Source organism: Ursus arctos, unplaced genomic scaffold, assembly GCF_023065955.2.
Source record: "Ursus arctos isolate Adak ecotype North America unplaced genomic scaffold, UrsArc2.0 scaffold_17, whole genome shotgun sequence".
NCBI classification, from domain to species: Eukaryota; Metazoa; Chordata; class Mammalia; order Carnivora; family Ursidae; genus Ursus; species Ursus arctos.
Genome location: NW_026622841.1, coordinates 57,340,777 through 57,356,799, shown reverse-complemented (window position 1 = coordinate 57,356,799; position 16,023 = coordinate 57,340,777). Strand labels below are relative to the sequence as shown.

At 38.6% G+C, this 16,023-nt stretch overlaps 1 protein-coding gene across 9 annotated transcripts in view; it reads left to right on the top strand.

The window, feature by feature from the left end:
* Positions 1 to 16,023, top strand: part of PIEZO2 (piezo type mechanosensitive ion channel component 2) — a 443,262-nt gene that overhangs the window by 216,487 nt on the left and 210,752 nt on the right. For all 9 annotated transcript variants that reach the window (XM_044382834.3, XM_057313247.1, XM_044382833.3 and 6 more), the window contains exon 4: positions 7,181 to 7,223. In XM_044382834.3, coding sequence (XP_044238769.2) covers positions 7,181 to 7,223 — 43 coding nt within the window. The remainder of the gene's footprint in view (positions 1 to 7,180; positions 7,224 to 16,023) is intronic.

Here is a 16,023-nt window from a genome sequence, read left to right as displayed (position 1 = left end):
TGACAATGACAGGGACAGGAGTCTGGCTTCCTCAGAAAGAGGCCTTCAGTGCACAGAAGGTACAACTTCCACTTCCTGTTGTGTATGGATCTGTGTTTCTGAACCAGGGGGAGTATGGTGGGAAGAGAATGGAACATACTTTTACCTTCTGTAGGGCTGGCTGGTTTGTTTGGTTTCCAGGGGAGACAAATGCACAGAACACTACAAGCTGAGTTTCACAATTCAGTTTGGTTGACCTACTTGTGAAAGTTCCTCTGAGATTCTTGAAAATAGATTTACTCTGTGTGTGTGTGTGTGTGTGTGTGTGTGTGTGTTTGCGTGTCTGTGTGTTTCTCACTTCCAGTATGTCCATAGCTATTGGGGAAGTTGGTAGAAGAAACATCACAGACTGCCACTAAAATCCAATTTTTTTTTAAAGATTTTAAGTAATCTCTACACTCAACATGGGGCTCAAACTCACAGTCCAGAGATCAGGAGTTGAACCCTCCACCAGTTGAGCCAGTCAGGCTCCCCAGATCCAATCTTAAACCAGAAATTTTGTACTCAACAATTATCTTTAAAAATCCATTTTTTGATGAAGAGATTAATTATTTAGGAGTTACATTTCATTTTAGAGTACTCTGAAGATAATTTTTCAAAAGAAAATCTTTCATGGTGTTGTAACACCCTCCATTCATAGACAAGAGTGTGGCATATTTGTAAATAGACTTGCTGAATATTTCTGAATAGGCCTGTCCTAGTCTCCACAAAGAGCGAATACTGGTAATAGGTTTTGTTTCAGACTGACCAGTCAACTCAGATGACAGCATAAAACATATATTATGCTGAAGACCTCCTGGAGTTGCGATATTTGGATGCAAAGAAATAAATGTAATATTTGTTCCCACCTACTGGGGCAACAAACTTGTAGACTGAAAAATTGAAAAGCTCAAATGATAGAAATTGATTAAATGCAAAAATTCATCAGTTCTATTCAGGAAAATAAAATAATTAAGTAATCTGGTTTTTAAGCTACAAAGAAAATGCATTTCCTGTAGACTTTCCACATTTGGTAATATGAACTATAATATATAAAGAGTTGTTATAAATCGATAGGATAAAAGACAAACATCTAATAGGCAAATGGGCAGTGAGCATGAACAAGCGATTCATAATACAAAATATTAAAATCTTAAAAACCTAGGAAAATCTGTTTAATTTCATTACTAATTATGAAAATGTAAATTAAAATAAAATATTTTATAAAAGGCAAACCGATTCATAAACTGAATTTGATCAAGGACATGTATTTGAAAAAGATTTAGGGTTAAAATTTTGATTAATACTATCAAATATGATGCACATATAAGCATAATATATGCATTTACATTACTATATTAATATATACTGTATTAATATATATGCATAGATGATGACATATTCTATTTTTAGGAATTTATCTCAAAGTACTAATGGAACAAATATTCAAAGATACATTTAAAAGGTATTCAACACATTCTTATGGTTAATAGCAAAAATGTAGATAGAATATAAATATTAATAAAAACTTGCATTTATAAAAAATTATGGAATACTACATGGGTAATAAAATGGCTATATGCCTATATTTATTGACATGGAAAGAGTTACATTATATATTACTAAGTGATTAAAGCAAATTTCAAAATAGGACGATCCTTAGTGTATATGTACAATATGAATGTGAGAGTTTTCGTGTGTAGGGGTGTTTATGCAAAAATAAAAGATCGTAAGTATTTCCACATTTTGTCATGATCTACGGTTGACCCTTAACAACAACATGGGTTTGAACTGCGTGGGTCTATTCGCATACACATTTTCTTCAATAAATAAACTATAGTACTGTAAATGTATTTTCTCTTCCTTATTATTTTCTTAATAACATTTGCTTTTCTCTAGCTGACTTTATTGTAAGAATACAGTATAGAATACATGTAACATACAAAATAGGTGTTAATGTGATTGGTAAGGCTTCGGGTCGATAATAGGCTATTGGTAGCAAGTTTACGGAGGAATCAAAAGTTATATGTGGATTTTCAAATGCGCAGGGGTCAGCACCACCAACCCTCACATTGTTCAAGGTCAGCTGTATATTATTTTACAAATAAGGAAAAATATAAAGCTGTTTACGATCATATGTTCTATATATACCACCATATTGTTAGTGAGAATGAAGAATTCTGACCCTTATTTATGAGCAATCACCTCTAGATGATGTAAAATTAAGACATATTATGAAAAGAACTGACAAAGGGTAAGTGAAATGAAAACCCAAGTATGCAACTGAATGAAAGTTACTGGGTACATAAAGGGGTGTGTCATCTATTTACTGATGACAGAGCAGGAGATAGTACTAGGTAGAGGTGAAAATGATTTAAAAAATATATTGGTCATTTAATACGAAAATTATTAAATATGGGATGGTGAAGTTTTTTTTTTTTTCTACCTCTATCTTTTACAGTTACTTTTAACCAATTAATGACAAATCTCATCTGGGAATTAGAACTCAGAGAATTTTACAGGTCTCAGCATATAACCCAAAGTGCTGCAGTCATGCTCATTGCCTCAGAAAGTTGCATTACTTGGGTTCATATCCATTAGAGCAACCATTTCTGTGTTACTAGATTTTAGCTATCATTCAACAGCAGAGCATCATAATATTTGCAAAGTGAATGTCACTACTGACCCATTGAGAAGATCTATTTTTCTTCTAGGATTTCACATTATGGTCAACGTTTGATGCATGGTTAAATCTTGGCTCTTAGAGTACATGTGAAAATCTTTGTAAGAGTTACAAATAGGGTCACATGGGTGGCTCAGACGGTTGAGTGTCTGCCTTCATCTCAGGTCATGATCTCAGGGTCCTGGGATCGATTGATTCCTGTGTTGGGCTCCCTGCTCAGTGGGGAGTCTGCTTCTCCCTCTCCCTCTGCCTCTCCCTGCTGGCTTGTGCTCTCTCTTTCTCACTCTCTCTCTCTAGTCAATAAATAAAATCTTAAAAAAAAGAGTTAAAAATAATGTAAATGGAGCTTTCACCAGAAATCTTCGAAGCGTTATCATTTCCTGATATTTGTGTTTGATCACCAGTTTCTGTGCCAGGTCACATGTTCAGCTGCTTGGCAGCCCTTGCAATATATAAAAAACACTTCCATTTTTATAGGAATGTGCTGGCAAAAATCTACCACTTCTATGAATTATTAGTCCTTTTCTGCTAATTATTTTGAAAAATACAGAGGTGCAGGTCCAAGTTCAAGTGGCTCTCAACATCTGAGACATACTTGGTATAAAACTGCTCGATTAGAAGAAAATCTCTGCCTCATTTGGCTACCAGTTTCACCACTGCATTATGAAGCCTAGGGGGAAAATCCAGTTACTTTTTGTATTAGAAACTGAGCAACAAGTTGATTGAAAGAATGAGAAGAGTACTCACAGAGGAAACTGATAATAAAGCAAGTAACCAATTTACAACATAAAGATAGATTTTTGCATTTTCCTTAATGTTTCTGAAAAACAGAAAATTACAAACTGAAAGGGACCTGGTTGCAAACCCTGGAACTCATATGTCTGGTTTCAGGGGACAAGTAAATCCCATGACTTTAAATGACTACTACAAAAAAACTAAAAGAAGTAAAAATTAATCAGCCCTGTCCCCTCATCTTCAAGTGACATATTGGCATGCGGCCTTCTATCTTTGTGTATTTGTACAAATTGAACTCCTGCTGGGCACGCTGAGGGCTAAACAAAATTAACATAGGGAAAGTCACAGGATGGAGGGTGGTGTGGGAAGGTGTTTGATGATATAACTTCTACTAGAGGCTCTGGCGTGCTGCTTAAGTTAATAATCAGACACACAAAATTTGTAGAATTAAAAAGTTGTTTTGAATTCCATATTATAGCCAGATCAGGGTGACAGATCATTCCATAGCAAGGAGAGTAAGGAAAGGAAAATGAAGAAGGAAGGAAAGACAAGAATATAGCCCCCAAAGGATGACAAGGCTGTGAGTAAAGAATCTCAGAACTCTGGGGTCCCGAATCTCCTAGATTTCCCTGCCTGCTGGGCCAGGGCAGGAGAGGTAGTAGGACTGGGAGCCCCAGCAGAGTCAGCTCATGGGCCTGGGGAAGGTAGCTCCCGAGAAAAGAAGTTTCCATAACTTCTTTGTCTAATGGAAAGAACTGGAGCTTGGATCTGCAGAGGCCAATAGGAAAATGGGGGAAGAGAGGGAGGGAGAGAGAGAAAGGGGAGAGAGAAGAGATACATAGAGTTTTGTTTGTAAAGGAGCAATTGTTGATGAATGTATTCGAGGAGGAAATGTCCTGAGCTTCTAGGCATAGCAGTCCCCACCTCCACTCCCTTAGAATGTCGGTGCTGCAGGGTGCTAAAGGGCATTTTGTCTCCTTGGGCACACAAGACATGAGAAACTTGCTCTGCAGACTGAATGACTTTGAGTCTAGGGTGTGTTTGTCGCTTCTGGACGCTGTGCTGCTCCGTTCCAGATTTCAGTTCTGCTGCTGGATGTTGGTGCTATCAAGGGGACGTTTGGGAGTGAGGAATCATAGTTCATTATTTCTAACTTCATCTACAATTGGACAGGAAAAATCCCTCTAAGCTTTGTCCGTTTCTCTATGCTATATACTTTTCTCTTCGTTGTTGCTGTCCTTCGCTTTCCCCTGAAGAATGTAACATGTTTTAGACTTCTCCATATTATAAATCTCATTTAAAAAGTGTTGAACCGAGGAAGTCTGCCAGCTACTTTTGTTTCCCTACTTTTCTCTCCCTGTCGGACTGCTCCAGCAAAAGAGAATAATATTACCTACCATGTAAAACATGGTTAATGGCTTTAAAAGAATTCCCCAACAACTGAATAATGAGCTGTCAAAAATATTCTTGGTGCCAAAGGATCTGGATATGTCTGTTCCATTTATTGTGTGTTTCTCATTTCATCGTGACTAAGTGCTCACAAAAGACATAAAAACCCAAACCTCTAGGGTATGTGGTGTTTGAGGGCAGAAACCATATTTTAATATATTCGGTCCTGTACCTCACATAGTAAGATGGTTCATAGAATATCAACAGCAGTCAAAGATGAATGCCTGTTGTATGTAAGATGCTTAAATTATCAATTAAATTAATATCTAACTACTAGAAGGAAGTCGTTTTTCTACCATCTCTGTTGTGCTTGGTTGATTGGTTGAAAATATTTATTCTAAGGAGTGCTGGAAGCCTCGCACTGAAAACTCTTATCTTGTTCTGCTTATTTGAGTAAGTTTACTTTTCTAAAAAATGTGAAGATGGAACCTATTTCTTAATTAAAATTTCATGTTTTAAAAGCCTGACAGTGCAGTATCACAGAATGATTTATTTTTATTTTACCTTGATAATAGATGGAGTCTATTAAAAAGGGGGATTTTCTTAAAAATTTATTTAAAAAATCAGTTTAGGAATACACTGAGCAGATCTGGGGGGAGAAAAAAGAAAATGTAGAAAAAATGTAAAGGTGCTTTGTTTCTCCCTGGAAGCGAGTCAAGAAGAATAGCATCTGAACCCCCTTACCAACCACTCCAGGCTCCCCTAGACCCTTCCCACTTGGTCTGAGCTCAGACTGTCTGGTTCTCACTTGGCAGGAGACTCTCAATCTCTCCCACTCCTCTGTTTGGGCCGGGCAGTTGCCAGCTGTCTTTATGTGGTTTCTGACTCAGATTATGTTATGTTTTGCCAGTGGCTTAATTGCTAGTATCTCTGGGGCAGGATAATCGTCTTCTAAGAATTCCTGAGATAGGGATTTCGAATTGTCTTGCATGTGATTCACAGGACAGATGACATTCATATAGGCGTACTCCCCTGGACGAGGAGCCATGGAAATTCCTGGGCTGGTTAACTAAACTTCCATGACTTTTACTTCTACTCAGCAAAGCATATTGGAATTCAATTGGACAAGAGTGACTTCATCTGAGGAGATAAGCCTGAATCTGTTTTAAATTTGTGTGTGTGCATGTGTGTAGTTCATATACAAAATGTAGTCCTTTATTATGTATAATACTTACTTAAAATGCTTCATCATCACCAAGTATATGAACTCAAAGCCCATAGTGAAGCACCATGTTCATGCTTTCTTGGAACTAGCTCAGTCAGTCCTCAGAGGGGCTGGGGAAAATATAATCTCCTGCCTTTCCAGAAGACTAATGCCTAGGAGACACTGACTTGTCACCTGACAGTAAAGCATTAGAGGCAGAGTTCTCAAGAAAGAAACATAGCACCATCCTAGTTAACTGTGACTGGAGAAAAGGAAGAAGGGTAGATTTTCAGCTGCCTCTGGAGACCCAACGCTGAATCTACCATTTCCTATTTGCAGAACTAAATTGTACAGAAAAATAGTGATTATCTGCTGTGATTATCAAGCAGTTAGAGCATAGCACAACTCACAAATTTAGGGCTAGGTGGGTGTTTACTGAAATCAAAATAATTTTGCCAGTGATTAATGTAAAATGTAAAACCGTGGGGTTAGTAAAGACCTTTAACTTTTATTAACGCAGAGTTTTTATTAAAGTGGTCTTTGATAAAAATTAGCACTTTTCTTTATATCAAGTACTCAGAACATTATTACGCCTATAATGTAGGCAAGAACTATTACATGAAAAAATTATAGAAAATCTGTTTTTTTTAAAACTAGCTGTTCTTTTATGGATTTGGATATACTACTCTTCAAATCATGTTACTGGAAACAGTATTTTTGCATTCAAGAGACTTCTGATTTAAATGTTTAGCTTTAAAAAGAAAGAAATGTTAATCATTGTGATTCAACAATAGGGAAGTAAAGACCTGGTATAATGAGTTGGATCTTCAGAGAGCCAACCAGCTTTCCATGTGCCCCATGAAATTTAACGTTGAATTTCAGAGTACAGCTTACACGACGCTGTTGCATTAATTTTGACATGTTATTGTGACACACTCAGATGTTTAGAGAGCGTTGTCACATTGCACATTATGTGGATTGTTCTCTAAAGGGCCATTTGGGGACTGGAGGCGAAGAACGGTGCATCTGCCGGAAGACTCATTCCACTTAACTCTAAAACCAAATATCTACCAGGGTGTACAAAACCAGGACAGAGCTACCTGCATGCTTGGTGCGCATCAATTAATTATGTTCTTTCCTTCTGTCTGCAGGCTCCACATGGGAAAAGACGTTTCGGCAGATCGGCTTTGAAAGGTAAGCAGGATTTAGCATGTTAGCATGTGTTCACTTTTAGGTTCTCATGTCCTACTTCATTCTAAGTAATTTGCTGACGATAAACAGTGGTCTCGCCAAGTTTGTTCCAAAGTATCCCTTTGTGTTATAAAATCCCAGCCTGCATGCAGAGGAATTTATGTAAAAATCCTCTTAAACTAGGAAAGAGCATCAAAGGTTAGTTGTCTAACTTTGGTCTTTTCCAGCTTTATCACCACCTATCTCATATCAGTTCTACAGTTTTAGCACAAAGAAACCTGTATCGATATTGACATCTTCCCAGTCATCAAAATTGTTAGGTCTTACTCACTCCAAGTTAAAAGCTGAGATCATGGCAATCCTAGCTAAAAGCAGTCCGCAAATGGACTGATCATAACATCTGACAAAGTCAAGGTAGGATCGGTAAGGTTACTCACGCATCTGCCTTGGAACTCAGTGGCAGCGTATGTGACAGATCCTTCCCAGTGGCATTTAGTGGCTTATCTTGCCATGTCAGTACAGCTATTGGAATAGAGAAAAGTGATTTTAATTTCTTTTTTTACTCTAAAAGCAGATTTTGACTAGTTCTTTTTATCATATTGAAAATGTGTTTTTATGTGTATTAATCAAGCTGACTGAGTGCTTAGAGAAATAATAAAATACTTTAAAATGCCTTCCTCCAGTAGCAAGAGAGAATAGCTCAGCACCAGGCTGACTGTGGTGGCATTTCCTGTATAAAATTTATTTCTTTCTCTACATAAACTCCCACTGAATCAACACCATCACTGTAGGTCTCACGGGAAGTCTCTTGTAGGAGGTTGGAGTGAAATGGGCAGATCTCACAGGCCAATTTAAAATAAAGCACAAAAAATCATGTCACCCCTTCATTTTGTGTGAAACCTTTTCCCAAAGCAGCTTTCTCTTGATTCTCTCTTCATATTATGACAAACACATAAGCAAAGGGAAGAGAATAACATATTAAATGTCATTATCCGTCTTCAGTAGGACTTTGTCATACTTCCTTTGTGTTTTGGGGGGGTAGTGGTTAACATATTTTAAAGGAAATCTCAGACATCATGTAATTTCGTCCCTACATAGGTATACACACCTCTGAAAAAACAGTGGGTATTTTCTTCCAGAATCATAATACCACTATCATGACAAATGCTAATAACAATAAGTCCTTGGCATCATGTAGTTTCCAGTCAATGTTTGTGTTTCCTGACCATCTCAAAAATGTCATCGTGCAGATACTGGTTTGAGTCACCATGCAACTGAAGCCTGTCACACATTCCAGCTTGTTGTTATATCTCGAGTAACAACTCCCTCCCAGGTCCATTTTTTTTTTCATGCCATTGACTTGTCAAGAAAACAGGTCAATTGTTGAAGAATGTCTTACATTCTGGGTTTGTCTGTTTGTGGTATTGTTTATCTTGTTCTATCCTGTTTCACGCACTTTCACTTTGTTCCCTTTCAGTCACGGGGAACAACTTCACGTTGACTTTTTGCCCTTTTGACACAGGATCCACAAGTCTTTGATAGTTTCCGTGTTTCTAGTACAACTAGATGTACAAGCCCATCCAGTACCAGACCTGGAGTCAGCCATTCCTCCAAGAAGCCCTCCTTTCTTTGTGGAGAATGGTATTTAGAAATCACAATCTAAATACTAGGGACACCCATCATATCTGGACCATCACTGTTTCTGGGCTGTTTCAATACATGTTAGAGCTAGAAAAAAACTTATTTATTTATTTTTTAAAAGATTTTTTATTTATTCATTTGAGAGAGCAAGAGCATGAACAAGGGTGAGGGTTAGAGGGAGAGGGAGAAGCAGACTCCCCACTGAGTGAAGAGCCCAACACAGGGCTCAATCCCAGGACCCTGGGACCATGACCTGAGCTGAAGGCAGATGCTTAACTGACTGAGCCACCCAGGCCCCCTGAAAATACCATTTTTAAATAAAAAAATAACCTGAATTCATACATTATTTCCAAATCAAACATAGCCTTACAGAATGTTTAACTTCTCTGGTACTATATTTGCATTTATTTTCTTTTTCACTAAAAATATTGGTTCTTAACAAAACTTATTTATTTTAATGTGTGTGTATATATATATATATATATATATATATATATATATATATATTTAAATACAATCACTAATATTACCACTCACAATAAAAATATTACATGAAGTCTTTTTTAAATGGCGTTTTTTTGTTTTTATAAAAGATTTATTTATTTAAGAGAGAGAGAGAGAGCAAGTGCAGTCACATGCAAGTGGGAGGGACTCTTAAGTAGACTCCCCGCTGAGCATGGAGCCCAAGTCTGGGCTTCATCTCACAACCCATGAGATCATGAACTGAGCTGAAACCAAGAGTTGGACGCTTAACCGACTGAGCCACCCAGCCACCCCAAGAATATTAAATTAAGTTTTAAAATTTGCTTTCAGTCTTCATTTTATATTACATTAAAGATGTACAATTAAAGACTCAAACTTAAGTTGCTTAAGTTTTTTTTTTTTTCTATGTGGTCATATTCTAACTTTTATATATAAATTGTTTCATTTGTTTCAGAATCTTTTCAATTTTAATGGATTTTAAAAATGTCATTGTGTTTTTTAATCTATAACATTTATATTCCAAGTGCAAATTGTATGTTTTTACATGTATAAAGCGTTTTCAGAGAAATGTCACATGCATCCCCTGCCGCTGTGTCCTGTGCCTTCTTCCTGCCCCAGTTACATGGTTATTAGCCTTTGGTTTAAGCTTTCGGTGCTTATTTCACATAGGCAAGCCGATACTTGCACATAACTGTATCCTTGCCCTGTTCTTGCATGAAGAGCGGCATGTTATATGCCTTATTCTGCCCTTTGATTTTTTTTCACCAGGAGTATATCATGGAAATCATTCCCCATCAGTGTATTTAGGTGTTCTTCACTCCATTAACCTGCAGCTGCCACTCCTTTAGGTGGATGAACCAACATAAAGGATGAGATTGGCTCAATCAGGAATCTCATCCAGAATCAAGCTTTACTAATAATTTTAAGGATTCAAGTGACCGAGGTACACTGGTAATGGAGGGAGAAATCCAGGCTATCCTATCCCATGTGGCTCCTCACATCCTTCTTTTTCATATTTTTTATACACACACACACACACACACACACACTTTTTGGCCCAGAGTGACAGATGAGGTTTCCAATGAGATGTACAAGTCCCTCACATAGCAGGAAACATGATTTTTCAACATCTCCAGGTTTACACCTAAGAAATTTGAAGGGCTCATGTGACATTCTCCAGAGGGTCATAACTCATCAATCTATGAAGGTTTATTTATCATAATGTCCTAAACCAGGGCTTTCCTGCTTGATGAGGACTCTCCTGCTAGCAAAAAAAAAAAAAATAATTAATTAATTAATTATTCTATTTGCCCAATGATCTAGTTCATATGTTTACACGAAGCTTAATTCAGGTCACTTACCTTCTTCCCTCAACCCCAGTATCTCATTGGTAATCAGAGGAAAATGGATCACAAGCAACTTGCTTTAACTCCTTCTTTTCCAGCACCCCGTGGGGGAACATTCAGGCTATTTTCAGTCCTTTGCTCTCACAGAAAAATGTTGTAATGAATAACCCTGTGCACACTTGTACTTTTGCCAGATATCTTAAGGATTAGATTCCCAAGGACAATCAATGAGTAAATTATATGGAATTTTGCTAATTTTGCCAAGTTTCACTCCCTAGAGTTTCAACAATTTGCACTCCCGGTAAAAATGCATGAGAGTATTTCCCCAGGGCCTCACCAACAGAATATGCTGTCAGACTTGAGATTTTTGCCAGTCTGATAGGTGAGAAGTGGTATCTCAGTGTCTTTTTAATTTCCATTTACCCCACATCATTTTTCCATAGAGTAAAGAGCAGGTTAAGATCTTTTCTGTCAACTGAGTGAAGCACTTTGGGCAACAGCTTCTTCTCAGATGGGTTAAGGATTCATTGATCGACAGGAATTGGCAGTTGAAACATTTTCTTCCTTGTAAGACTTTAACCTTTCCCTTACTTGAATAATGATCTAATGAAACAGCTACCATGTACCAAGCACTGTGTTGAATAATTTCTGGTCCATACAGCAACCTCACAGACCAGGGATTGGCAAACGGTTACTGTAAAGGACAGATAGTAAACATTGCAGATTTTATGGGCCATACAATTTCTGTTGTAATTTCTCAACTTTGCCTTTGTAGCAGAAAGCAGCCATAGATAATGAGTATGGCTGTATTCCAATAAAACTTTATTTATAAAAGCAGGCAACTGGCCATCATTTATTAAACCCCCCCACTGTAGCTACTGGTTGCTCTCTCACAGGTAAAGAAACTCAAAGAAATCAAGTAGTCTATGCATACAGTCATGGCCATTGACCAGCATTAGTACTGACCTACATTCAGTTCTAGGATTGCCTGGTTCCAAAGATGAAGATTCTTACACCCTAAAATCTTGATTATAGGTCTCTTTTATTTTATGTTGTTTTATGTTTCCTATCCCCGTACCTCTGGGCACATGGTCTCAAGTCACAATCTTATTGGATATTCTCATTTGAATAAAACCAGACAGTATAACGTTCATATTACAATGCCTCCTTAAAACTGTTATACTTCCAAATAGATGTACAGATAGAAATACCGTTAAGGAATATATCAAGTGCAATGCTTTATTTTTGAACTGTAATCTCAGCTGAGTGATCATCCTGATTTTTAGATGTTACCTTAAAATATCATCTTGTGTTTCCCCTCATTATCCTGTTTTTTTCTCACTAAAGCACAGCAATTGTTTTCTGCATTGCACCTGCATCTTAAAATATAGAACAAATATTGATCTTCAGGGTTATTGTGCATTTATAGTTGCAAAGACTGTGTCAGGTAGTGCTCTTAAATGTGGCTGTGCTTTTTTCTTGTGGAGTTTTAACCTCTTCTTTCTCTTAAAGGGAATTCCAATTATATCTTAAATGAAGCTATCTGGTTCTTTAGAGCGATTGTATAGAGGTATTGATCCTTTCATTGCTATGTTCTTTGAAGTTTGCCCATCAATCTGTTTGCTAGCAGATTATATTAAAGTGGCCACATCTGAAGAAAAGAAGTGACTGAGTCAGCTAAAGCTTCAAAGTCCTCCCCAAGAATAAGAAAGCAAGATGCCCTTTGTTGTACATTTTATAACTGAAAGGAAGACCCAGGGATCTGTCCTACCTGCTGTCCTTGCAGGAACACTTACCATGAGATGTGTTCAACCATTTCCTTTCTAAAATCTGTGGAATTATATACATTATCTGAGAATAAATACACATCATCACAGTTCATTGCGGTTCAAGAAAATATATTCACCTTGTAGACAATCATATTGCCCCTCTGTAGGAGGATATCAGTTTATTGTAGGACTTCATTATAGGAATGTGTTGTAACATAGGAAGGATATAGGTTCATGTGTCTTGGATGTGACCTCCCACACCCCCTTCCCACTCCTGCTACTATAATACCTATATTTGCATAACAAAAGCACACATAGGGTTTTCTGTTGTTTTGTCTTTCTTATTATTGTAAAGAAAAAAATCTGTGCCTAACATTTTGGTCTCAATCAGAAAGCTCACCTTCCTAGGTACATTGTCTCAGTTTATGATTGTAAATCAGTTACTCATTAATCTCTGTTAAGGTGATGCACATGGGCGTGGCTTTGTAAATTCACTGATACTCTGCATGTTCAAAACAAGCATATCAGCTAGGGAACGGCCCACATCTTCAGTGGCTTAATATGACAAATGTTCCTTTCTCACTCACGCAAAATTTAACAAGGAAGCCAGATTAATCTAGGAGGCAGCTTGCCTTCTATATGGCATGCCATTGTTTGGCTTCAGTCTTGTCGCAGTTCTGTCTCAGCATGATGCTGCTGAGTTTGCTTAAGCATGGAAGGAGAGCTTGGAGGAATCCACACTGGCTCCTAAATGTTTCCACCTGGAAGTGGCCTGGGTCACTGCAACTCACAGTTTATGGCCCAAAGAGAATCAGCTCGCTAATTTAGGGGGAAGAAGAGATGTCACTCTGCCGTGTATCCAGGATGGGAACAAATGGTAGAAATCAATCTTGGATACCAGCCCTTTATCTGTTACGTCATTTGCAAATATCTTCTCCCTTTCCATAGGTTGCCTTTTAGCTTTGTTGACTGTATGCTAAGTGAAATAAGTCAATCAGAAAAAGACAATTATCATATGGTTTCACTCATAGGTGGAATATATGAAATACTGCAGAGGATCATAGGGGAAGGGAGGGAAAACTGAATGGGAAGAAATCAGAGAGGAAGACAAACCATGAGACACTCTTGACTCTAGGAAACAAACTGAGGGTTGCAAAAAGGGAGGTGTGGGGCATGGGGTAACTGTGTGATTGGGCATTAAGCAGGGCATGTGATGTGATGAGCACTGGGTATTATAAGCAACTAATGAATCAATAAACACTGCATCAAAAACTAATGATATGCTATATGCTGGCTAATTGAATTTAAATTAAAAAAATAAGAGAAATAGCAGAAAGCACTAGTAATATCTATCACCATAAGCTCTGAGCAAGGTCTGAAATGGCTTATCTCTTTCCAAGGCTGCACTTTTCATCTGAGAAGAAAATATTTTAGCAAGTAAATAGGCTCATGTATAGTAAGTTGCCAAAAGAAATAAAAGTTCCTACTCTCTGGGAAATCTTATTGCTGCCTATTTTAAAATACTGATCTTTTCCTGATCTCTCACCCCTTTTTACTTGAAAAGCAGAGAATGTGTTAATGAATCTGTAGAATCAGCACAGAACCTCGGATGACGTCACTACTCGCATACTGCACGTGACTTCATTTGATGCTCACGTCACTACTCGCATACTGCACGTGACTTCATTTGATGCTCTACTTGGATTGCGGAATGAAGTCTCTTTCCCCTTCAAAGAATATTTTAAAATACAAATCACCCTGAAAACAGTCTGCTGTGATGAAACACAAATATTCCAAGGATTCCCCCCCTCCCCCCAAAGCAGACATAATTCAAAAAGCATGGCTTTGTCTCCGGGGGGTTGGGCAGCCTTCCACAGCCTGTCTGTTGTCAGGCTCCTCCCTCGCATCTATCCCGTAAGGACCTCCCGCCCACCATTCTAGTTTTAAACATTATTGTTTTTGTGAAACCTTTCCCGACGGCCCCTCCCAGCGCCCCGCCTCTTCCATCACACTTCATGCATTCTTCTACGATGGCATGTTAGGATCATATTACAGTGGACGAAATGTGGACATATTTTGTCAAATACCTCACACTGGGTGACATATGGACACATTGTACTGAACCTTCTTTTCTGCGTTTCTCTTCCTTTGGACCTTGAAGTCCATGAGCGTGTGAAGGATGGGACTGTCTCGATACCCTGTTGCCCAGGGCACTCTTGTGTGCCAGCTCATCGAGCATGTCTTGAGTACAGAACAGAGTCCGCGGTGGGGAGGCGCCCCAGGTTTGGTGGGAGAGTAATTATGTAAGAGTGGGCTTCTTGGGAAGCGGGGGACCAGGGTCCCAGCATCTCTTTCTCACTGCACCGCAGCAGCTTGTGGGAGGATAGGGTAGGCTGCAGCTAGAACCGGCTCGTCCTTGAAAGCTTAGGGACGAAGATGTGGCTTTATTCTGTGTGTCAGTATGAGCGAACACTTAATTCGCTGACCTTCCTATTAACATGGAGTATTCCGAGTCTCTCTTCGCCAACAACGGAGTCTGATGTTCTGGGTTCGGCCCCAGCTGCTCCCCATAATAGGATGCCTACCATAGGATTGAGAGCTGCACCAGGGTAGGAGCCATGTCTGTCTTGTTGTTTGGGTTTTTTGTTATTATTTATTTATTTATTTATTTATTTATTTATTTAAGAGAGTGAATGAGACAGAGGGGGAAGGGAGGGAGAGAAAAAGACTCTCTTGCTGACCAGGGAGCCCGATTCGAGACTCAGTCTCAGGGCCCTGGGATCATGACCTGAGCTAAGGGCAGACGCATAACCGACTGAGCCACCCAGGCACGCCCCACATCTGTCTCATTAACCAAGACACCTTGCACCTAACTCACTTAGGTGAGCAGAGGGAAATGGTTGGATAAAGGAAGTCATGAGTGAGGAGCTGAATCTGTGGCAACAGAACCGAAGGAAGGCTTAGCAAACATCTTTGTATGGCATTTCGTTGGCTTTGCCCCATCCTTGCCTATGGGCCTTTCAGGGCACTGCGGTTGTTCGTGCCCAGCCCCTACCTCCTCCCAAAGCCTTCCCCTAACCCCACTGACCACCATCTTAGGGTCCCTCTTCCGTCTTCCCATTCCCTACTGTCTTTTAGAACAAAGCCACCAGATATGTTCATAATCTTATATGTACTTGTCTGTGTCTTAGACCAGACCTAACCTTCTGAGGTTAGTGCCTCTGTCTGGCTATCTTATTATCTCGTGTCAGCTCACGAGGTGGCAAATAATAGGCACTTAAGTGTTTGATAAATAAATGGCCTTTCAAATAAATATTAGTGTGTCATTTCTCTGTTGGCCCAGCCCCATGGAATCTGCTCTTCCTGATAAATTGTAGTTTTTATTGGCTCTGGAAAATGAACAGATTCCTTAAGAAATGTAAGGCCAATTTTTAAATTCTTTTTTCTCCTCCAGCTTTATGTGTAACTCATTAGCTGTGTTATTGAAATTAATGCTGTTTCTGCAGGGAATGCTATGTAAAATGTTGAAAAATAATGCAAAGCTACACTCCACTGATGGATTTA